Here is a 24,097-nt window from a genome sequence, read left to right as displayed (position 1 = left end):
TTATAAACTATTGTCAAAAAATAAAGTGATAAAAATGATAATTCCCTATAAAAAACAAAAAATAGCAAAAAAGAAAAAAATATACATTAAAATAGGTATTTTTAACTTTATAGAAAACTACAAATGAAAAAAAAAAATAATTACATAAAGCAAATTTTTTGTAAATTTTTAACATTGTTCAAAAAAATTTTTAAAAAAAATATTTTTAAGATATTTTATTAAAACAACAAGAAAACTATATAAAAGTAACGACAAAACAATGTAAAAAATAATAAAAAATAAACAACAAAATAACAAAAGTACAATATAAAAATATATAAAAAATCTGTATTTTATATAAATAAAATCGTAAAATCGTAAAAATATTAAAAACATACTTATTTTTATAATTTTTTTTTTATTGTTTTTGTATTTTTTTTAAATTATACCAATGTAAAAGCCTTTTGGGCCTACGTAGTGGTCTATATGTAGCAAGAAAAAAGCCCAAATGGTTTGGTCACCGCCAAGAGAGAGAAAGAGAAGAGAGAGAAAGAGAAAGGTGTTATGTTCAACTTCAAACGAACTTTAGTCTACTCCTCTCTATTGAGCTCTCCACCGTCTCCATGCCTCAAGGTCCATACTTTATCCAATAAATCTATTTATTTTCCAATAATATTTTTGGGTTTTCATTATCAAATTGTGTTTGTTTGTATACAGATCTTCCCGGGTTTTACTATGATGCGGAGAAGAACAGGTACTTCCCTTGTAAGGGTCCAATACCTGGTTCTGCTTCTACTTCTTCTTCTAAATCTTCTACCAAACCAGTACCAAGGGTAACTACTAACCATAACTACTACTTTATCTTTAATAAACTTAGTTATTTTGTTCTTCATAAGCAAACTTATTGTGAATTTGCTATGTGGGGTTTGTTTGTTTGTATTGTATTTATGTTTATCTAGTCCCAATTTTGTTTTGATTGCAAGTATTTTCAATAGTTATTGGTGTGAATTTAAGTTTTTCTAAAACTCTATTTTGCTCAGTATGTATGAATGAGATCATTGAGGAGAGGATGGTGCTTGTTAGCTATGGCATATCACATTATTCTCTTTTGCAATTCTGGATCAATTAGGTGACAGATAATGCAGCATTTCATATAATGTGAAGAGCTTATTGGAAAATTAAGTCGTTTCGATTTTGTAGTTTTGCCTTTGTGTGAGTTTTGGCTGTGCAAGTATACTAGTTATTACTTATTAGGCCTCAAAGATGTGACATAACGCCGAATGGTAGCAATGGATCGATGATTCGATGGTAGAAGTCATTGGTTCGGATTGTTGGAAAGTGAAAGTCTAATGTCTGTTGGAACTTTTTTCTTTTTGTTTTTGGTAGTTATAGGATTGTGTAATTTTATCTGGGAATTGTGCTGGGTTCTCCTACTACCTATTGAATATTTGGAACTGATAAGTTGACATGGGGAAAAGGCACATGCCATAAGAGAAAGATAGAAATTACATGGTTAAATCACTTCTTGCTTAGTTTATAATCTTCACTATGAATTTAACCAATTTTTGTAGTAAATTTATTGTTTTGGTAAGCTATTTTTGAGATATGGCTTTCTCTTTTGTTTTTGAAAACTAATACTGTCCTCATTTTATTGCAGGAGATAAAGTTTAGTAGGAAAAATGAAGTGAGAACTTCTAAGCTGCTTCATGTTAGGGAGTTATTTGGTAATCTCATTTCTTCAAAAAAAGGAAAATGCAACTTTAAGGAGGAATTCAGGAAAACTCGAGCATCACATCCTAAGGTATGTTAGTGTTTGGAAGAATTCTGAATTAGAAGTATTTGGTTAACTGATTACGGAAAAAACAATATCTTAAAGACGATTGCAAGAAGTGTTCTGCACTTTGACTGATAGTTTTTGCTTCGTCTTCACAATAAGGGAGTGAAAAATGTTTGACGATTGCAAGTTCTATACTCTTAGTCATTTCACTGAACAACCATGGAAATTTGAAAGTCTTTTTTCTCTGATGAAAATAAAGAGTGTTTATATGAATGCACACAGGTTTGGAAATATTTTGGAACAGAGAAGATAGGCGATTCTGCTTTGGAACGGATAAATGTTGATGTGCAATTGTTAGAGGGTCAAACCAAAACAGATGTTTTATTGGCAGGCGGGATAAATGGATCTCTAAGGTATTCATATAATACTAATAGGCTGTTAATTATGTCTAAAATGCATTGAATGCTCTTAGTGTTCTTGTTTCGAAATCAGGTGTAATTGTGCGAAAAATAAAATAAAAAACCTTCTCCCCATTGGAAATTTATGATGATTCCGAAAGTAATAACTGTTAAGGTTAATATTGTAGATTTGAGATGAGATCAAGGCTTTACGATAAAGGGTTTCTGCTAGTTTAGCAAAGGAACTAGTACAATAACCATTGTAGCATTATTTGATGTGGTGGCAGTGAAGTGTGAATATGTACATTGTTTAATATGTGCTACTTAACGCTACCTAATTAGTAATTACTAAGATTTTTATACCTTCACTCGTTAAAGCGGTGTAGGGGAATTATCTTTCATGTTGAAGCAACTTGAATAGTTGAACATCTTCATATATAGAAACTGCCATTTTATTTAGAAAGAAATATTGGGACAAAAAAAAAAGCGAAAGCAAAATAAACAAGTGTTTTTCCTTGACAACAAAAGAAAATAAACACCACCCAATAAAGTGTTTTCCAACTAATAATAATCAACAAAAAGAATGTCATTTGTTACTGTGAATAATATAGTCCGTTGTTACTATCTTTCTAGATGTACTGTTTTGCAGAATCTTTCATTTTTTGCATGCTTTTTGTAAACATTTGTATGGATTTTATTACTAGTTATTTTTTGTGAAGTTTGTTGCCTTTGCAGTTTTTCTGATGTGGGAAAGGCTCGACAACAATCCGATGGTCTACAAAGCATTCCATACTGCGTGTGGCCAATCACCAGAGGAGAAGAAACTAAGTGTAGTGTGTCCCCCGAACATATATGGAGAGAGACGGGAGCTTCATTACTTATGTCATCTAATATATCGTGCATAAAAACTTTTAGAAAGAACTCTTCGTCGGCCATGGAAGATGGTGGGAGTGTCCAGCACGCAATGTATCCTTTTCTTAGTACTTAGTTTGATTGTTTTGTATGATGTGTGTGTGTATAAATATATCGGAAGTAGTACAATAGCGATTTTCTTGCTCTGTTGTTCGCCGTTTGATTTTCTATCAGATAGTTACAGTTATATATGAGATTGAAAACTAGCAATCATTTTTAGTTGCCCTTAACTTAGTGAACAGGATATCTACTTTGGGATCAGAGAGACATGGTGGATCTCTTTGTATTATTAATCTAAGTGAACCCTTGGAGTTCGATCATGCAGCTCTTTTCATAAGACGGAGGATACAAGAGATTGCAAATTTTAATTGTACCATATGGACTGCAGATTGTGGATCTAATAAAAATCGAGTTGTGATTGGCACGTTTCTTTTGTCCTTACCCTTTTCTATTTATTGTTAGTTCTCAGCATGAATGTTTTTGCAGCAAGTTCTAGTTTAGAGGGCCTTTCTTATTTTGGCTTAATTTAATCTTTGTCACCAAAATATCTATAAATTAATTGATTGAAATAATGGAAATTTAATCTTTGAATGCTTATTGTGATTGTTGATCTGTTATAGGAACCAATATGGGGGCTGCTTTGGTAGATCCCGAAACAGGAGGGACATCATGGGTGTTACGCAGTAAAAGTGATGTTTTGGCGCAGCAACTTGTTCACTCGGTAAGTTATACTTGAGGATTGATTTTATCACAGTTACTGATGTAAGAAATCAAATTATTAATATTTTTAATATTGTGCATAGAAGAATAGAATGAGAATAATAAAGAAAAGTATGTAGATTCACGTTTGTGTAATATATATCGTCTTATATTTTGGGGCTGATTTCTTCTTTCTCTTGAGTAGGGAAATGTTGTACTATGTGGACTTAGAAATGGAGCAGTTATTTCTGTTGATGTTCGTGAGAAACGGGAAGGATCTGGCAGGCTTGTCAGACATAGAATTTCACAACTTCCTTTGAATAGCACTACCGCAAAATCAAGCAAACGATGGTTTAAGGTAGAAAGCTCTCGCTAAAAAAAAAGCAAAAAAGTATGTGAGCTTGGTTCTTAATATGTGGTATGTTGTTATGCTTTAACCGCAAGTTAGTTAGTAAATTAATAAACTAGAACATAACAAGCAAGAATCAACAAGAACAAAGAGAATTTCGTAGAGGTTTTATTGAATTAAGAAATTCTAAAATACCCGATTTATATTAAAAACGATAATTAATATATTATTTTTCTCTAGTAATTTTTTCATTGCTTTTCTTTATGAACGACGAGGCTGATTTATTGATGTGATTCTGTGAATATGTTTCTGTTTCATCTATGTGGTATTTTCTGTGCTTTTATTGGAAACTATTATTAATTATTTGATTATGTGATTATGTTTTACAGCTTTCTGGAAATTTGTATCCTTCTCACACAATTCAGTTGCCTTCATCAATCTCCTGGTCAGTCTTCTGTACAATCTCAGTTTTACTTGAACTCTTTGTTGTTTTTGGGGTTCTTGTTTTCGCGTTTTGATAATTTTCGTCTTTTGATTTCCAACTCTAGTTTGGTATCACTTCAATATGATGATCAATACTTCTTGGCAAGCTCCATGGACGGCTCGGTTAGTATTTTCTCCTTTTCGGTTTTGGATTGGGGATGTGTTTGTTTCATTGTGTTTCTTCTCGGATTATCCCCAGTTATACACATCTTCAGTAACTTGTCCTTCAACTCGAAGTATCGATTAGAATCATCGTATGAAAATGAACGAACGAATTTGTCTTGTTTATTCACAGGTGAAGCTTTACGACCATCGCCTTTGCCAAAGAGGTGCTGTACAATCATACGAGGGACATGTAAATTCTCACACTCGAATACAGCTCGGTGTTGATCCATCCGAGAGATTCATTATGTCAGGTATTAATTAAATCACTCCTCGTAATTTTCTAACCAATTCGCCCGAGTTTTCAACTCATATCTTGTTCTTACAGGAGGAGAAGACTGCTACTTACGAATATGGAGTATCAAGTCCGGTGAACTACTTTTCCGAGATAAATTCTCGAGCACCATCCTCTCAACCGTTTCATGGCAGAGGAGAGAAGGTAGGAGTTGTTTGTTTATGGAGTAATATGCAGCATAAATACCTAAGTTTAACTCCCAGTTACAAATAAATATTTAAGTTTAATTTTTGGCAGTAATAATACATAAGTTATAATTTTGGAACTTCTGTAGGTACTTGGTTAAATAATTGTCACGTGGCAATCGTTGATTGGTTTAACTCATTAAATTTTTATTATTTAAAAAAAAATTAGTTCAAATATACCAATAAAAAAAATGACACGAGGATATAATGACCAGAAATATAACTTATATATTATTACCGCCAAAAATTAAATTTAGGTATTCATTTGCAACTGAGAGTTAAACTTAGGTATTTATGCCGCAAATTATTCTTGTTTATTCATCAAACTATTTTCTCGATTTCATGTATGTTATTTTTTCCATGTTTCATGTTTTTATGCACAGAACTGAAGCCCTATACGGGACTCACAGGCGAAACAAATACCGCTACAGATTACCACGAAGAACAGAGTTCAAGCATAGGAGCATCGGCATGGCTTGGATCACAGGAAGGACTGTTTTCAATGCAATGGCCATAACTGTAAAAGCTCTCTCAAGAATTTAATGCCATTACATTTGCTTTCATCGAGTCGAGAAAAGCTTCTGCCGAGTTTGTAAGGAGCTCGACTCGGCCTCGATTCGGGCTAGTGCAGGAAGCTAAGGATAGGAGCAGTAGTAAAAGAGTAAAAACTAAAATGATATTTACAGTAGGAAATAGTTTTCTTTTCTTAAAAAAAAATATTTTAGTTTTTAATGTTTAGTCAGTTTTGGTTGAGTAAAGCATAGTGATTTTGTAAATGGAATATTGTTTTAATTCTCTTTTTTTTTAGGAAAAAGGAAAAAAGAGAAGGAAATTGTGTACAAGAGAGATGTTCCACATTTTTGGTTAGTTTTTTTGATTTTTCATTTACGATTGATTAAAAGTTAACAATTTTACATAAAAATTATTAAATTAAAATAAAATATTATATATTAATTACAATTTTTATTGAAGAATTTTGATATGTATTAAATTGTGTATTGAATTTTTTAAGCTATTAATTTTTTTTTATTAACAATTGAGATTGTTGAATTTAAAAATTTTTGTTTAATTTTACTAACAGACACTTGATGTGGATGAAAGTTTTAAGGATAATTTGACACGTGTCAAAATTTGAGAGTACGATTTGGTGAATAGACAATTACTACATTTGTAAAATTGAATAAAATTTAACAGAAGTTCTCGAATTTTAAAATTTTAATAATTAAAGAAAATTTTTAACAATTTGAAAATTTTAAAAAGTACAATTTAATACACATTAAAATTTAATATAAAAATCTTAAGAAAAGTGTTAATTACGGTATAAAAAATAGAGTTCTTGATATTCATATTTACCATATCTGTTCAAAAAATTTCAAATGTATTTTTATCCCTATAAAAATAAATATACTAACGTATATTTTTAACCATAAACATAACAACACTAATATGAAAAAAAAAATTAAAAAATATACTAATATATATTTTTGATCATAAAAATTAACTAAAAAAATATGATGGGAGATCTCCTCTCAAATCATAATTAGCTTTTACAAAATACAAGTTTTTGAGTTGACAGTAAAGTAAGTTGAGTTGACAAAAATCTGTGTTCACACATCTGCTAACAAAAGTTGTTAAAGTAACTGAAACACTAGTCATTATTAATAACCAAAAAAGAACACAATACTCCTTTGTATACATGTTAAAAAGTACTTTTTTTTCTAGAAAAATACTAAAAGATATTACTTTCTTTAATGTTATAATTGTTAAAAAATTATTATTAGTGCTTACTATTTATTTTTGGTATCGTATTATTATTAGTGTAATTAAATATTAAGTCTTTTACAACTTAAGAAAAAAAATTACTAAAAAGTACTACTGGTGTCTAGCACCTTTCTCGGTATCATATCGCTATTAGTATAATTAAGTATTAGATCCACATAATTTAAGAAAATAACTTTTGGAGAATATCGCTAGCCAATCGTAAGGTGCTACATATAAAAAGTGTTGGACACCACAGATATCTAATAGCAATGCCTCAAGAAAATAATTTTAGAGAATATCGCTAACAATTATAGGACATCACCTATAAACCTCTTATACTTAATAACAATGCTTTATATTGTTATTGGTATAATTAAGTATCGAGAAAATCATTTTTAAAAAATATTGCTAACTAATTATAGAGTGGTATTTAAAAAAATTATTAGTAATTTTTCCCCTAATAATGGATAGTGCTAGTGCTACACATGACTCATCTTTTAAGTACAATAACTTTAATTGAATCCATGCAATTCAAACTTTATTTCAACCACATAAAAAGTAACTACATTTGCATTACCAAAATTTAAAAAAAAAAAAAGTGATTGATTTTTCTTTTCTAGAGAATTTTATTTACATGTTACAATTGTAGCCCATGATGCTATTATTACATTATCACCATTAGGTACTAGTGCTTTTAGTACTAGTGTTTAACAAATTATTAACATATTTTATAATAATTAGTTAATTAAAATATATAAAATCTCATACTTAATTATAATTTTAGTATGATATTAATGGTAGTGTTCATTAAAAAACAAAAGAACTACTTTTTTAATCGTAATATAATTTTTTTAATTAAATATAATTTTTAATCACAATAAAAAAATTATTTATGATTAAAATATAATATTTAAATACAAGTTGTACTAATTTAATTTTAATCACAACAAATATTATGACTAATATATACTTTTAGCAACGAACTTTTTAGTAATAATTAAGTTTTATAATTTGGAGATGCTTTTTACAATTTATCATGCATTATAAGACATAATATAATAATTTCCAAATCAATTTATAACTTTTAATCCAACACATAGAAGAATGAGGGAAAATAAAATAGCATAAGAAAATACATATTTGCCACTAAACTCAAAGTGTCTTTGGAATAGTTATTATTGTTACTTTACTTATATCCTAAAATACTAAAAGTAATTTTTAATCATAACAAAAAATTATTTATAGTTAAAATATGATATTTAAATATAAATTGTCACTAATTTACTTTTAATTATAACAAGTATTGTAATAAAAAACATAAATGGTAATTTTTATGACTAACACATTTAGTCATAAATTTTTTAACCACAATATATAATTTATTATTTATAATTTTTTTTTTATTTTTAATCATAAATTTTACTCTTACTAAGTAATTTGTTTTTAATAATAATTCCATTCTTCCAACTGTATTTCTCATTAAATTGTGTTGTATAATAGCCATCAACCATTAATTACCTACCAAGATGACATTTAATTAATTTTAACTTTATTGCATATAGTAAAGTACTTTGGAAGCTTTTGTTACTTTTCTTTAGATGTATTAATTTTGGTTGTTGATTTTACTTTATTATTATTAGTAAATTTGTTAAAACATGTATAATTAATTAATTCAAGTCCTCATTTTGCCCCTAATGAAAAAAAAAGTCCACAAATTATTCAATTTTAATTATATTAATTATCTTTCCTTAAAGGAAAAAAAAACCAAAGCAATGGCTATGAGAGACTAATTATAATTACATCAAACATATTACACAATAAGGACATTTCCACTTAGTTTAAAACATCATGCACAAAACAAAGTTACAACAAATAATAATTAAGTACACAACCTTAATTAATAATTAAACCTAATTAAGTTACTAATAAGACTCCTCAATATTAATTACAAAATACACTATTTCTTAAGCTAGTTAAGAGATTATAAAGGAAAAGGGTGGGATATAATTATACATGAAAAGATAATTAGCTAATTAATTAATAAATACATAAAGAAAACTTATGAAGGTAATTATCATAATATATATATAATTATTTCAAGGCTTGTGGCTTTGGGTGTAGATGTAGTCCAAATGAGCCTCAGCAATAATCCTTCTCTTTAAACATTCTTCATCTTCTTCATTTAGACAATCTTCCAATCCCATTAACTCCTAAAAAAAATTACCAAAATAATAATAATAATAATAATTAAATAATCAAATAAAAAAATTAGCCTCATAAATATATAATATTAAAGAGACATACATCAAGTGATTCACTTCTCATTCCCAACTCTTCAATATTGAGTTTTTGCTCCTCTTGTATTCCTGCATAAAAATAATATAAATATTTAGCTAGAATAATTAATAAAATATTATCATCATAATATATATATATACACATAAAAGTGGGTTTAATTAGTATAGTAATTATTATATTGTTACCATCATGTTTGGTTGCCAAGAAAGTGGCTGAAGTTAATTTTGGGGAAGAAGAAATAATGAAGAGAAAGATGAAGAGAAAGAGAAGAAGATATTGATGAGTGAAGTAGTTTTGCTTCATTGTGTTTTGTGTTTTTTTACTTTGAAATGAAAGAGAAAGAGATGTGATGTGAAGATGTACTTAAAGGAAAGAGAAAGTTTGGGGAGTTGGGGAAGTGGGAATAATTTAAGAAAGCTCATAATAATAAATAAAAATAAAAAATAAATAAAGATATATATATAAATAAAATTAAATATTTATATGTAAAACAGTTGAAAATTAAAAGAAAAAAAAACAGTCATTGACTACTGTTTTGTGTCACATGAAGCTCCCCTCCAAATAAGGCATATACACATAAAAATTATAAAAAGTAAGCTAAAGTTATATATCAATTTATTTGAATTTAAATTAATGTTAGACTCACTACTAAATTAACTCCTTTTTTGTGAGGAGAAGTGTGGAATTATTATAGTGTGTTAATTTTAGTCATTTTTTATGTATTTTTGTTTATATATTATTTATTTTTCTTAAAAAAATAATTCTTTTTTATCATTAGTTATTTGTTTTATTATTATTTTGATATCTCATTTATTAATTTTGAATACTTTTAAAATTTTGTTTAAATATATCATTTATTAACTTTTTTGTGCTAAATCTAATATTATTTCTGCATCTTAGGTATTGGTATAAAAAAAAGTTTTATATATTATGTTAATTATGAAGTGGAAAAAATTAACATTACTTAATTTTTACCATATAAGAATGAATATTGTTATTAGGTATTTTATGGTACCTAATATTATATTGATGTAGTAAGTTAGGAAGTGGTTAGTAATTTTTTATAATATTTATTAAATTAATATATGTGGAATTTAATATTAAATTACACTAATTGTTGGGTCCTACTCTTCTACCTTATTAGGCTACCACCTCAACTTGACTCAAACATTCGTATGATTTTGTCTGCTTTGAGTCTAAGTCCTCATAGTTTTATTTTAGGCACCTTCTCAAAATGCCTTTACTAATGGAGTAGTGTCCATCTTTATATATCCATGATCTTCCTCATTCCTTGCCAATGTGGAACTTTGGTTGCATTCCCAATAATCCTTCCTTCAAACACAGGATCACATACTCGTGGACTACCCTTCAGTGAAACCACCTTGTGTCATCGTTATCAACTTATCACCAATGAAACTCGTCGTCTGACCATCAACTTTGTCTGGAAGACTTTCGACACAGGTCTTAACACCGATCTCTATCTTGTACCGTCGTAACCATCAACGGGACACGCTGCTTGACCACCACAATATCAAGTAGACTTTTGATACAAGACATCATATAGATCTTCAATCGCGAAGTCATCATATTAAGAGCTTCTGTCACACATCGCAAATGCAACTCATTATCCCAATGCTCGTGAACCTTTGGCTCTGATACCACTTGTTGGACCTCGCTCTTCCATCTTGTTGGGCCACTACCTCAGCTTGACTCCAACATTAGTATAATATTGTCCACTTTGAGCCTAAGCCCTCACGATTTTATTTTGACCACCTTCTTAAAAGGTCTCGTACTAATAGAATAGTGTCAATCCTTATATACATATTGATTCTTCTTATTCTTAAAGAATATGGAACTTTAATTGCATTCTTAACACCAATAATAATATGCCATCTGGTGGTGTGAGTGCAATTTTTTATTTTTTTTTAAGCTTTTATAGTTTAGAAAAAATGGTATGAGTGAGTGCTCTAAGAATATATATATATATAATCCATGGTCTATGTGAGATCATCACCACCACACAATCACACATGTTGATATGAGAGAAAGAGAGAGAGAGAGAGAGAGAGAAATTGTTAGGGTTTGATTGATGATATATAATTGTTTGTGTTGTTGTGTGTCATAATAATGGAATGGTGGTCCACAAGACATGCATGGCAGAAGAACCAAAGATCACTATTCACTATTCACTACTCCAAAAACCAATGTACTTTTCTCCTTCAAAATAAATCAATATCTTAATTATTTATAGTCTAGTGGTTGACAGATGACAGTGTCAAAATAAGTCAATAAAATAAGTCAACCTTTTCCACATGATGATGACAACTGTTCTCCATTAATTAATTATCTCCAATATTTATGACTGTGTTTTTGTTTGTTCTCTTCACTTCAATTTGTGGTGAACTCAAATTTTACATGGCATCTACAATTCACATTTAGTGGTACTTTGTGTTTTATTTAAGGCTTTTGTTTTACAAAATTTGGCATCCATCAAATTAAATTATATATAAAATTATTAAAAAAATATTATGAGATTCGAACTCATAATATTATATAATATATTATATTTTTTAAATAATTAAGATATAAATATTTATTGTTTATATAGTAAATAATTTTATTAAAATAAAAGTTTAATAAAAAAAATTTATTTTTATTTTAGATCTCTGAAAAATATGAGTCTTAAGTATAAGTCTAATCCACTTATATATGAGAACCATCCTAATTAATTTAGTACATATTTAAATTAAAGAACATTACATGAATATATGTAAAATTGAAAACTAGACATAAATACTTTTTTAAATTGTAGCTCATGCCTTAATTGATTAGCTAAAAAATATTGTCGATGTTACTGTATTTTAGTGCATATTTTAAATAGACGTATCATAATTAATGATTAATAATTAATTCAACTTTTGAGATTATTATTAATAGTAAAATTAATATACGGAATATTCCTTTAATCAACACATTTAACCATATTTAATTAGCAATCTAGCATGTAATAGTGACAAGTTTCATCACTTCAAATTGTTTATTTTATTTTAAAATAAAACTATCAAATTAATGCTAAGTACATATATAAAATGCTAAGAATTACTAATTAAATGTTTCTTATTATTTATGTATTTGTTTTTTTTTTTTTACTATTATTATTGAAATGAAAAATTATAAATGGTGGAAGGGCCACTTCCATATAATATAATTTTGAGTGTTGTACATGTGTTTTTGTCGTTTATAAAATTATATATTAAAGAAGTAGATTATGATTCTCTTTTAGAAGATATGAATCTACTACATAAATGGTTTGAATAATTAAGATATGTTTGTTATATATTGTACATATATAATTATTTTAGTTAAATTTATTTAGAAAAAGTATTAATAATTGTGTTGAGAATTAATGGATGGATTTGGAACTTTGAATAGGTGTGTCTGCTAGTTCGAGACAAAACAAGTGTGATGATAAATATTTATGTTATTGAAAGAACTAATTAACTCATGGGAAGTACTAACTATATTTTTTTTGACTACATTTAATGTGATAGTCTTGTAATTGGAAGCTACAATGAAATCTTATCCTCATTAGAGCTTGTACTTATTTCTTTATTGTTATTAGGTCACAAATCTAAACACTACTACTAGAGCTCATCAATAATAGAGCATTACTACTTAGTTAGGTGGCAAGTCAATGATTTATCAGTATTGTTATTGAGCACTAATAATATTTACGGTTTAGCATTACTTAAAGATAATATCTTACAATTAATTAATAATATTTTTTAAAAGTTATTTTATTAATTCATATATGATTTTATATTTAATTACATTAACAACGATATAATATTTAAGAGAATGTTAAGCACCACTGAAATCTTTTAACATTAAATATAATTTATATACCATATATATGAATATTATTACTAGATACAAGTGGTGTTTAGCATCACTACAAAATAACACTTTGCAAATTGTTAATGATATTTGTTATTGAGATAAATTTTCCCTTTCTTGCAAAAAGGACTTTACTATAGAACTCGTGGTATCGAAAATGGCTTGCAATATCATGTAAAATAAGACTCGCAGTATCAAAAAGACCTCACAATATTAACTAAAAGAGATCTTGTTGTATCAAGAAAGGGATACCTCACATATTTAATGAAACTGCAATATCAACAGAAAAAAGCACAAACACTCAACGAAAACTAACGGACGAGCATTCAAAGAGCAATCGTTAAAAACGTTACATTTATTTTATAACTGCTATAATCAATACAATTAATGTGTCAATTATTGTCAACGGTCTCATTATGATCGAACTATTGTAACTGCTACCTACTACCTATAAGTAGGAGATTTTTCCTCCATTTAAAGGGGCTGAGCTGATCTGAATAAAGAAACCAAACAAGAGATCTCTTTCAACAGTGGATTAGGTAGGCCGAGCCCTGTTGAACTACTATATTTTCTTTTAGTATTTGTTCTATATTATTTACATACTCGCTTATATTATATACATTATATTCTTCAAGTACTCACTATTCTAAATGACTACTCGCTTATTTATTATTAGGTATTCAAATGATATTTGAATACTCGCATATTTTAGTGTTGTCTAAATTTCTCAGTTAATAATTTTATAAAAGTTATATTATATTAAATTAAGTGGGACTTAATATTTAATTGTACCAATAATAATATAATGCCTTGAATGATACTAAATTAGTACCTTTCAGCATTTCTCCATATATATCATGCAATTAAATTCTCTTGGGAAGTAACATAAGAGTTCAAAAGTTAGATTTTGAGTAATATGAAAAATAGAGCATTGTTATTAGGCATCAGTGGTGCCCAGTACCACGTATAGGTGACACTCTACGATCGGTTAATGATATTCTCTAAAAATTATTATTTTAAATTATATGAGACTCAATAGTACTTAATTATACCAATAACAATATGATAAGTCACATCACTAATATCTTTTAATATTTTTTTATATAAATATGACCAATTGGTAGGCCGTGTCCTAAAAATGTTATTACTCTAGTGTTTTTTTTTCTTTTTCAGTTTATGGCACATAAGGGGTATTTTGCTAATTTAAATATATATAAATATAAATTTCACTTGTGGAGCTAGAGCTTGAATAATGTTGGATAGTTTTATAGTAGTACACACCCTTTAAACTAACTGTTTTGGTACATTTTTATATCTGTTTTGATATTTAATAAATGTTTCAAGTCCAATTTATATTTTTATAATTGTGTATGTTGTAATTATTTATTATTTGTAAATTTTTAGAAAATTTTAAATAATTTATAAAAGTAAAAATAAGATTAAAATATTTTGCACTAGTAACTATTTTTTTTTATACTCGTGATAAGCAATTGAAACGAGTTGTATTTTTAAATAAAAATATGCCAACATACTTTAAATTTTAGGGTTTATAGTTATTGTAAGTAATGATATTCTAAATTGAATCAATAAATTTAGAATATTGTAGCATACAGTAGTGCATTCTTTTCCATACAAGATTAAGAATAGTAAAAAAATTCTAATTAGGGTTTCTAAAAGAAAGATCAAAATAGAGAGATAAAATAATTAAAGAGTCAACAATTCCATAAGTTTTTGTTATTGTATATATTTGAAATAATTGAATTTTATTTATTTTTTATTTTTTAATTGAATTTTATCTCATATTTGAAATAATTCTATCAATTACTTAATTGATACTATTATATATTTTTTGAAACAAAAAAAAAATGATTTCATATCATATATATGTTACTTTTGGGGTCAATCTCAATGTATGTATATGTAATCGATCGAGATGGTTACAATTATTGTACAAAAAGCTAATAACATAAAGCTTTTGTGGTCTTTTTAGAAGACCATACGAATAATAATGAAAGCTTTCACTTTATTTATTATTTATATATATTCAATTCTTTTTCATTTATATAATATAATAATAATGTTAATTAAGATTTTTTTTGTTTGAATTTTTTTAGCCGTTAAATTTTTTTCTTGAACTATTGAAATTGTTGGATTTAAGAAATTTTTTCTAATTTCATTCAATTTTACTAATTCAGTGATTGTACATGTACTAAACTATGTTCTCCGAATTTTCATATCTAGCAAATTATGCCTTTCGAACTTTGACATGTGGCAAATTATGCTCTTGAACTTTCATCCATATTAGACTTTTCTTACTAAAATTAGACAAAAGTCTTTAAATCTAATAATTTCAATAATTCAGGAAATTTTTTTAATAGTCTTCAAAGTTTAAGGGACATGATTTGATACATGTCAAAATTCCATAGACAAAAATCTTAATTAGCCTAATAATAATAATGAGATAAGAATGTTATCTATTCCATAAATATATTTATTTTTTCTTAAAAAAAAGAATGTAATCCATGCAAGCGTGCCTCTCTTTTAACGTGCAAAGTGATAGATTATTAAAAGTCATAAAATTAGGGTATATATGGGGTAACAATCTTTAGGGGGTGAAAAAAGAAAAAAGATAGTTATTGGGAGTTGGATCAATATCAAGATAAATAGAGTTGTTATTTGACCATCTATGCCTCAAAATATTTTGAAATTTGAGTTTTTATTAATAAATTATATAAGCTACTAGCTTAAAAGTATTCTCATTAAGTGCTAAACTAAATTAAAAAAAGAAAATTATAAATTTTATGAGTTTTATAGTTTTTGTGTAAATATATATATTTTTTTTTCAAAAAGATTATATTTTGTAGGAAAATTAAATCAAAAGTTAAAAAATAAAAAAAAAATTAGGTAACGATAACCGGTTACTCTTATGGTAACTAAATAGGTAATCAATTACCATAAGAAGCTAACCAAGTACCTTATGCTGTTTTTTTTTTTTTTTCTTCATATTTTTTAATTTTTTTCTAAAAAGTTTTGATAAATAATGAAAAAAAATCATATTTTTACAAATTTATATTTTAAACCATAAAAATAAAAAATTTTCAATACAATGTGTAAATATGTTAGCTAGTGTGAGAATTTGACATATATACATACATAGTGAATTAATGTATTTGTGTAAAGATGATCCTAAATGTTATTTATGAGTATGTCGGATTATAAAAGTATAATATATATTGATTTTCTAAATCGATAGTATAATTTAATGAAAATAAAATTAATTCAGCCATAAAAAAAAACAAATTATAAGAGAAAACAAATATGATCGGGAGAGTTCTATCTTATATAATAGTCAAATAATAATAAAATTGTATAATCATCAAGATTCTTTTTCTTTTCATATGGAAATTACGTACATAACTTAAAACACAAATATGTAATTCTATTTTATATTTTACCTTTAAGGGTAAAATAGTGAAGGATTATCATATACCAATATGACACTTTTATATTAGTAAAAAATAATAGTATTTGTTTCCTAAACAAAATTTTGAATTAGAAGACATATGAAAAACTTTAAACGACAATCCAGTGCAGCTTGCCCTATTTTTGAGTCGGCCCTAGATTAAACGGGCACAACAACCTCCTTAAATCCAAGCTAATGTATAATAAATCATGATATCATCATTTAAAATATATTTTAGGGATAAGTTGAGAAATATCTCTTTTTTATATCCATTAATCAAAAATAATCTTATATTTTATTTCATTAAAATCTACCCACTTTTATGAGTGAGTTGTCTAATATATTGTTACCTTCCACTGAAGTGTAGCACACGATTTACATTTATAAAAGGGGTATAATAGGTACATCATCTATAAAAGTGGGTATATCTCAAAGAATATGGAAATGAAGGTAAAAATTAAAACAAATAAAGTAAAGTGGATATACAATGCAACTTCCTCTATATTTCATGTATGGCACTTAGGAAAATGCATACTACAAAATCACAACCAATTCAAATGGCAACAATATGCAACACCCATATTTACAACAACTCCCTTTGTCTCCACAATGATTAATTAGGCCAACACAACTTCTAATCTACAACCAAATTCACAATTTAAACTCTATTTTGATCATTTCTAATATAATACTTGATATTTTAATTTTAGATTTTTTTTTAAAAAAAAAAATGCTTTAAGATTTTGGAAAATATACTAAAAATACAAAATTTGGAAAATAATTATAAAAATACGTAGAGTGTTGTGGCTCTGGCTGAGGATAACTTAAGAACTGTTTTGTGGGTTGTTTCCGACAGGCTCGTTTTCTCTAATGTTCTTAGTGGTGAAGTTGTAGCTTGCCATCTGATGAGACAACAGTGAAGAGGAAACACAATTTTGTAATTATTGAAAGCGACTCCAAGATAATTATTAAGGCTTTGCAAATGAAAGTTTTCGTCTGGACCATTGATAATTATGTTTTGAATTGTAATAGACTCTCTAGACATGTGTTGAGTTGTAATTTTGCCTTCTAGACTTAGTAATTTTGAGGCTCAAAATGTAACTAAGTGAGTTTTTGCCTAAAACTTAACTGATATGGTTGATGTGCCAACTTTCCCAACAGATATTATTTATAATAACCATGAGGTCTAACTTTTTATTTTTGTAATGAATGCTCTTTCTCAAAAAAAAAAAAAAAAAAAAAAATCTTATTGTAATTTTCTCAATAAAATTTCCTCCAAAAGAAACAAATTTCACATAATTTAATATCAAAATGGTATTTCTATAAACAAAAATATAAAATGGTATTTTTGAGAAAAAGAAATAAAAAAAATCAAACCTAACAATGTAAGAGCGACCTTACCTGAGTTTCCCGCTCCAACAACGACGAGGGTTTTGGGGGTTTTTCTTCCAAACCAACAACAATGGCTTCCAACGACACCTTCACCACCACACGCTTGTTCCCTTCTCACTCTAACGCTTTACAATCCCTAATTTCTGCGTTTCAATCTTCAAAGGTACATACTTTTTTTTTTGGTTGCTTGATTGATTGATTCAAACTCTTCAATTTTCCGATTCTATTTCTTCTGTGCGAATTTCAGGGTTTCAATCCGCCATTTTTGAAAAAATTGTACTGTCTTCTGGTTCATTTTTCCTTAAACGAACCAATTCGAGGTTCTGATACTGAGCTAGATGGTAGCGGGTTTAATCAATTGGCTGAAATTTTGTTCACGGAACTTGATTCTAGGTTCGAAGTGTTTTTTAGTGATCTGTGTGATGTGAATCGATCAGATAATTCTAGGTTTCGTGTTGATGAACTCACACTTGTCTTGAGATGTTGTCTTGTGATTTTGACTTTGCTTGATTCAGATGGATTGCTTGAGAAAGCCCAAGTTTTACTTTCTGTACTTGGTAGATTGATTTGTTTGGTTACAAATGGGGGAAATGAGAAGAAGAAAACTTCTTTTACTTTTGAGAAGTTTGTTTCTCGTGAATGTTCTTACAGTGATTCTGCTTGTTCAACTTCTGTTTCTGAAGATTTTGCTGCTTCTTTATCGATTTTGGAACCTTCTGATCCATGGCGTCCATTTTTATCCCAAGTGCTTGAGGTAATGTCTGAAAGACCAAACCTTCTACATGTGATTAGATTAGAGATCAACCATTCTATCTTTACAACTGTTCTTTGAATTATGTTTGAATCAAGGAAGTTTTTTGAATTATGTTAGAGATTTTGCCCTTGAATTAATATTATTTTGTAAAAATTTCACCTCAAACCTTAGAAATAATTACAAATTTGATACTTCGGTTGCATTTCGATCATTTTTGCAAACGACTTTCTGATGTAAGATCTGATTGACTGTAATTTGAGAATTCAGGTAAAAAATAATTGCAATGATAGTACTCTAACTATAAAATCTGAGACGTTATATTTGGTTAATTTTAGAGTTATTGTTTGAATGGTAAGATCATTATACTTGGTTCCAGCTAGCTTGATTAGTTAAGTAGGTCTTCATACTGTAATTATACCACATCAATAAATTATATTAAAATATGATCCAAATGCAACCAAAGAGGATAATTTGGTAAAAATCCTATTTATTCAATCTCAAATATTCAGTCATTGGCATGTGGTTTGCTCCATTCAAGGTCAAAGGTTATTGCTTAGATTATTGGTCTCCAAATATTGTAGGGTCAGGCCTTACCGTTGTTTATTACATCTGTCAATGTTGTTTCCTTTGCCTCATCTTGTGTTAGCTATTTTAATGTCTATGCTTGCTATGCTTTGTTTGTTCTTGACACTATTGGGAGATATGAGTTACCCTTGAGTTATCATGCGGCAGGAAACTATAGATCAGTCTGTTTAAAATTTGATTGCATTGTTTGTATCACATTCTTCATTTCTTTCCATACCTTATTTGCAATTAGGATAAGTAGAAGCTCTATCATCCATGCAGAACTTAATTTGGTCACATATTCTTTAGGTATTTGCAGATGAACTTTTGCTACATAGACTTTTGAGAGAATATCTTATGCGTGTTGATTCTGCATCTAGCTCAAGCAGGGTGCTTTTTAGGTCCCATTTTGTTCATGGTTATAGTGGAAGTGTATTGGAGGTGATTTCTGTTCATTTTATCTTATCACTTTCAGATGAACAAGCATTTGAGACTTTCCCCAAAAGATTATGTGGCAGATGGGGCAAAGACTTTAGACATCCTGAGCTAAGCCTGACTGCAGCCATATCACTACTTAATCCAATCGTACTTTCGGGGCCAAAAATATTCCAGGCACATGTGATTTTATTGGTTTCTGAAGCAATTGCTATAGAAAGTTCTTCAGAGAGTTTTAGACCTAATCTTAAACTTATGACCTGTTACCTAACAGCATTTGAAATGTCTGTCATCTTGTACACTGGATATATGACCAATCTGCTTATGGATGGTCATCCAATCGGTTATAAAGGTTCTTATGCAGATTCTCCTATGTTTGGCAGAAGCTTTCAATCTTCTTTTGAATGTTATATTCAAGAGTCCACAAGCGCGAAAATAGATGATCTTGGCGTTAAATTAGATTCTTCATGGAACTCACATGTTTGCAATATGTTCTGTAAAGAAACTTCTGAGCTTATGGCTGAGGCCATTGCATACATAAACAATGGTGAACAGGTTGTTGATGAATCTTGTAAAGATGATATTTTGTCAATTTCCAGTGCTATAATAATTGGATCGTTTTCAGACATTTCGGGTGATGCAGTATTATTTGGAAAGAAGGAAACAAGTCCACAAGATGTGTATCTTCTGGCTGCTTTACTAAAGTTAATGAGTAATTCAATGTCAGCAGTTATTTGGTGTTTAAGGCATGATGCTAATTCGGGTAGTTTGAAAACCTTAGCAAATGCCTCATCATGCAAGGAATATGATTTCATTGTGGATGTTATTGGCTGTTTTCAACATTTCAATGCATCTTTACCAAATCAGAAGAAAATGTTTAACTTGATGAAAGCTGGCCTCGTCACGCATAAGAGTAGCAAGTGGATACTTATGCATTTTCAGGGCTTGTTATCATTATGTTTTGCTAGTGGTATTGATTTCTTAGTGAAGAATTGTGTATCCATGATTATGACACTGATGAACCTCTATGCTTTCGAAGATGGTAGTTTAGATGCTTTGAGAATATTGCTCGTTTATGGCGCAGAAACCATTTCATCTGAAGCGCCTCCTGACAAAGTTAGTAAGGTACTATCACATATTTTTTTTCGTGTCGCCATTTTTCTCTTCTTGCTTCAATGCGTGTGTGTGTTTTAAACCAAATTTCTTACATCAACATAAATGTTGCAGATTCCTCGATTAAGTAGAAAGATTGTTTCAAATATTCAGAAGACAAAATCAACATACTTGAGGTATATGTTTCTGTTAATACATATCTTCTATTTTCTTGGAAAATTTATGTGATGTAAAAACATTTCATATTGTTTCATAAAAATGCATAAGCAACTCAAATTTGGATTCTTATCTTTTGTTCAGTGAACCTTTTTACATTTATGCCTTTACCTGTAGCTTATGTAGTTATTTGGGGAGAAAATAAATCACAAGTAGGATGTAGTGTATGCCTTACCTTGTGTATTGAGTTGTTAAAAAAGCTATTTTTAGATAATTTTTTTTAACCTATTCCTCTTTTTCATAGTGACATTTTTGAATGTTTATTTTCACCATTTACTCAAAACAATATAGGTGTTGGTTTAGGATTAATCTCATCTGATTGATTGTTTGTGAAGTTTACTATTTTTAAGATAGCTAATCTTTAAAACTAAACCGTTCTTATGTCTTTTTCATATCTAGCAGTACAGAATCTTCTTCATTTTCCCATTTAAGATCAGAAGATGAGAAAGCCGAAGCTACACAGAATACCTCCATCCGAAAGTCCAGGACAGAGTCGAATGTTGGTACCGAGGAGGAAACAGAGCAGTCCTGCACTGGAAAAATCTTCTTACAATGTGTGGTAGAAAACCCCAGAAACACACACGAGTGTGATGATTTGTTAGACTTCATCGAATGTAAGGAGGGCAAGGATTATCCCCACTGGTTGAAGAATCGATCGAAATATCGAAAGTGGAAAACAGATAAAATGGCAGTTCTAAGGTGGAAGAAAAAGAAAAAAACTTGGAAATTCATGGCAGGAGGAGGTAAAGCTTAGTTCAAAACTCAGTAATGTTATTCTTGAGACTAGGATTCCCTCCTAACCCTATATTATTTGGGGATTGGGAAACTATAGCAATTACTATGTAGGTACCAAAGAAGGACTCGAACCTCAGACATCGTGGGAGTAAAACTACATGCCTTACCATTTGTGCTACCCAACTCGGGTAGACGAACTGAACTCCTAGCTAAGAAGCAGTTGTGTATGCATATAGTTGACATAGCTTGATGCTGATAAATTCCAGTTACAAATCAATGTATGGGGAAGCATTTCAGACCGATCCTGTAGGCGGTCGGTCGGTTACGTGGGCTCATTTTCTTTGTCCTTGTAGATAATCAAGAAACAACTTTTAGTTATGGTAATTTGGGTTGTAAATGGAATTAAAGGTTAAAAGAATAAAGATCACAAAGTGAGGAGAAAACAATGGATTAATGTTCATTAAAAGGCACACAACAGTTGTTTATAGCTTTATCAAATTCACATATACGTGAAAAAAAGAAAGTTGTGCATTAATCAAAAGAGTACATAAGATTTGGGGACAAGTATCTGTCTAAATTTTAACCCTTCAAGGACTAGTAATAGATTTTGCTAGTGGGTGGGCTACACCTTTCGCTTTTTTTTTTTTTTTTTTGAAAGAAAATAGTTCGTGCATAGATAAAAAGTTAGACTTCCGGTCATTACACAAAATGTTTACCAAGATAGAAAATACAGATAATGTAGTTAGGTTAGCAAGAGAAATGAAATGAGATCCCTTCAAATATTACAAGATATTATATAACAACATAAACTATACAATAAACATTAAATAACTACGGAGTTTATAACAATTATTTATATGTATAATACAAATATATAAATTTAAAATTAAAAGAGTAATATGCTATGCATACTTAAATTACATTTTTTTACACACATGAGTAATATGTCTAGCACATTATTTCTCAGTGTTATATTATTACTAGTATAATTAAGTATTGAGTTCCATATAACTTAAAGTAATAATTTTTAAAAAATATCACTAACCAATTGTAAAGTACCACTTTTAGGTGGTGCTAGACACCATTAGTGTCCAATAATAATATTCTTTTGTTTAAGGAACTAAATGTTAAAATGCTCTTTGTAACTAAGCTAGACACTCCTTTCCTTTGGTTGAAGGTTATTAATTAACAAAGAGAAAATGAAAATTAACAAACCAAAACAATAAGAAAGTATAGTAATATGAAAGAATGATTTTTTATTTTTTATTTTTTATCTCTGAATTATTATAATTAATTTGGTGTGCTCCTGTGTAACTTATTATTTAAATTTTGTTTTGCCTATCATAAATTATCCATAATTTTTCAAAAACTGGAAAATTTTAAATTTATAACTAACTATACTATACATCACATAAAAAGAAAAAAATCGTAATTTTTCTCAGTGCCAAAAATATAAAAAACAATCTTAAAATATATAAAACACTCAAGCAATATACATAATCCGAAAATTTAATCATGTTACTAAAAGTGTTGTAATGTAAAAAATCTTAATTCATTTATATAACTTCTGTTAAATTAAAGAAGAAAAAAATATGAGAGTGGATCAATGGTGATTGCTCGAAAAGTTTTGATTTTTCAAGAATACACTTTTTTCTTATATATTTCTTTGATGAAAAAAGAAAATACAAAAATCCTAATATTTTTTAAAAATCACTACTTATTTATAAAATTAATAATAATTTAGTTTGTCATTAGATTATAAATTAACTTATAATATCTACACATTATTTCCTTGCCAATCAAACACTCTTTAATAGTTATAACATAGCTACTTAATGAGCACTGCTACTGGGCATCAGTGGTGCCTAACACCTCTAAATATATCTCATTGCGATTGGCTAGTTATACTTCCTAAAAATTATTATATTAAAGTATATAGAACCCAATACTTATTTAAACCGATATTAACACATAACAATGTGCTAATCACCACTAATTCATTTTATCTTTTCTCTTAATTTTGTATCACAATAGCATTATCCTTTACGCACATATATGCGCCCATATATAGAATTTTAATCCAACAAACAACACTCTATAATAATAGCAATTTTGCACCAAAGAATCTCCCTACTATTATTATTACACATGAATGATGATACAATTTTACACTCCAATATTATTTATATTTATATTGTGTGTGTTATTGTGACTTTTTTCTTTAATGATA

General features: G+C 28.4%; 3 protein-coding genes across 5 annotated transcripts; 2 read left to right on the top strand and 1 right to left on the bottom strand.

The window, feature by feature from the left end:
* Positions 1 to 483: 483 nt before the first annotated feature.
* On the top strand, positions 484 to 6,203 carry LOC115721174 (uncharacterized). The gene is made up of 13 exons (XM_030650427.2): positions 484 to 612; positions 697 to 812; positions 1,637 to 1,780; positions 2,039 to 2,169; positions 2,890 to 3,120; positions 3,309 to 3,487; positions 3,687 to 3,787; positions 3,971 to 4,123; positions 4,504 to 4,559; positions 4,663 to 4,720; positions 4,893 to 5,013; positions 5,088 to 5,198; positions 5,623 to 6,203. The coding sequence occupies exons 1-13, from the start codon at positions 603 to 605 to the stop codon at positions 5,754 to 5,756; spliced, it is 1,545 nt and encodes a 514-aa protein (XP_030506287.2). The 5' UTR covers positions 484 to 602; the 3' UTR covers positions 5,757 to 6,203.
* A 2,570-nt stretch (positions 6,204 to 8,773) lies between these two features.
* Positions 8,774 to 9,684, bottom strand: LOC115720580 (putative phytosulfokines 6). The gene is made up of 3 exons (XM_030649723.2): positions 9,484 to 9,684; positions 9,305 to 9,366; positions 8,774 to 9,210 (listed from the first exon to the last, which is right to left on the bottom strand). Exons 1-3 carry the CDS (start codon positions 9,599 to 9,601, stop codon positions 9,097 to 9,099), a joined length of 294 nt encoding a protein of 97 aa, XP_030505583.2. The 5' UTR covers positions 9,602 to 9,684; the 3' UTR covers positions 8,774 to 9,096.
* An 8,329-nt stretch (positions 9,685 to 18,013) lies between these two features.
* LOC115720903 (uncharacterized) lies at positions 18,014 to 22,408 on the top strand. Of its 3 annotated transcripts, XM_061109816.1 has the most exons (6): positions 18,055 to 18,213; positions 18,298 to 18,443; positions 18,566 to 18,804; positions 19,678 to 20,928; positions 21,031 to 21,092; positions 21,532 to 22,408. In XM_061109816.1, exons 2-6 carry the CDS (start codon positions 18,389 to 18,391, stop codon positions 21,884 to 21,886), a joined length of 1,962 nt encoding a protein of 653 aa, XP_060965799.1. In that variant the 5' UTR covers positions 18,055 to 18,213; positions 18,298 to 18,388; the 3' UTR covers positions 21,887 to 22,408. The 3 variants fall into 3 exon arrangements, with proteins under 3 accessions (XP_030505967.2, XP_060965798.1, XP_060965799.1); XM_030650107.2 differs by having other exon boundaries at positions 18,014 to 18,213; positions 18,298 to 18,804; XM_061109815.1 differs by having other exon boundaries at positions 18,014 to 18,213; positions 18,298 to 18,804; positions 21,535 to 22,327.
* Positions 22,409 to 24,097: the final 1,689 nt, after the last annotated feature.

This window comes from Cannabis sativa, chromosome 2 (assembly GCF_029168945.1).
Source record: "Cannabis sativa cultivar Pink pepper isolate KNU-18-1 chromosome 2, ASM2916894v1, whole genome shotgun sequence".
Lineage (NCBI taxonomy): Eukaryota > Viridiplantae > Streptophyta > Magnoliopsida > Rosales > Cannabaceae > Cannabis > Cannabis sativa.
This window is presented reverse-complemented; position numbering and strand designations above follow the sequence as displayed.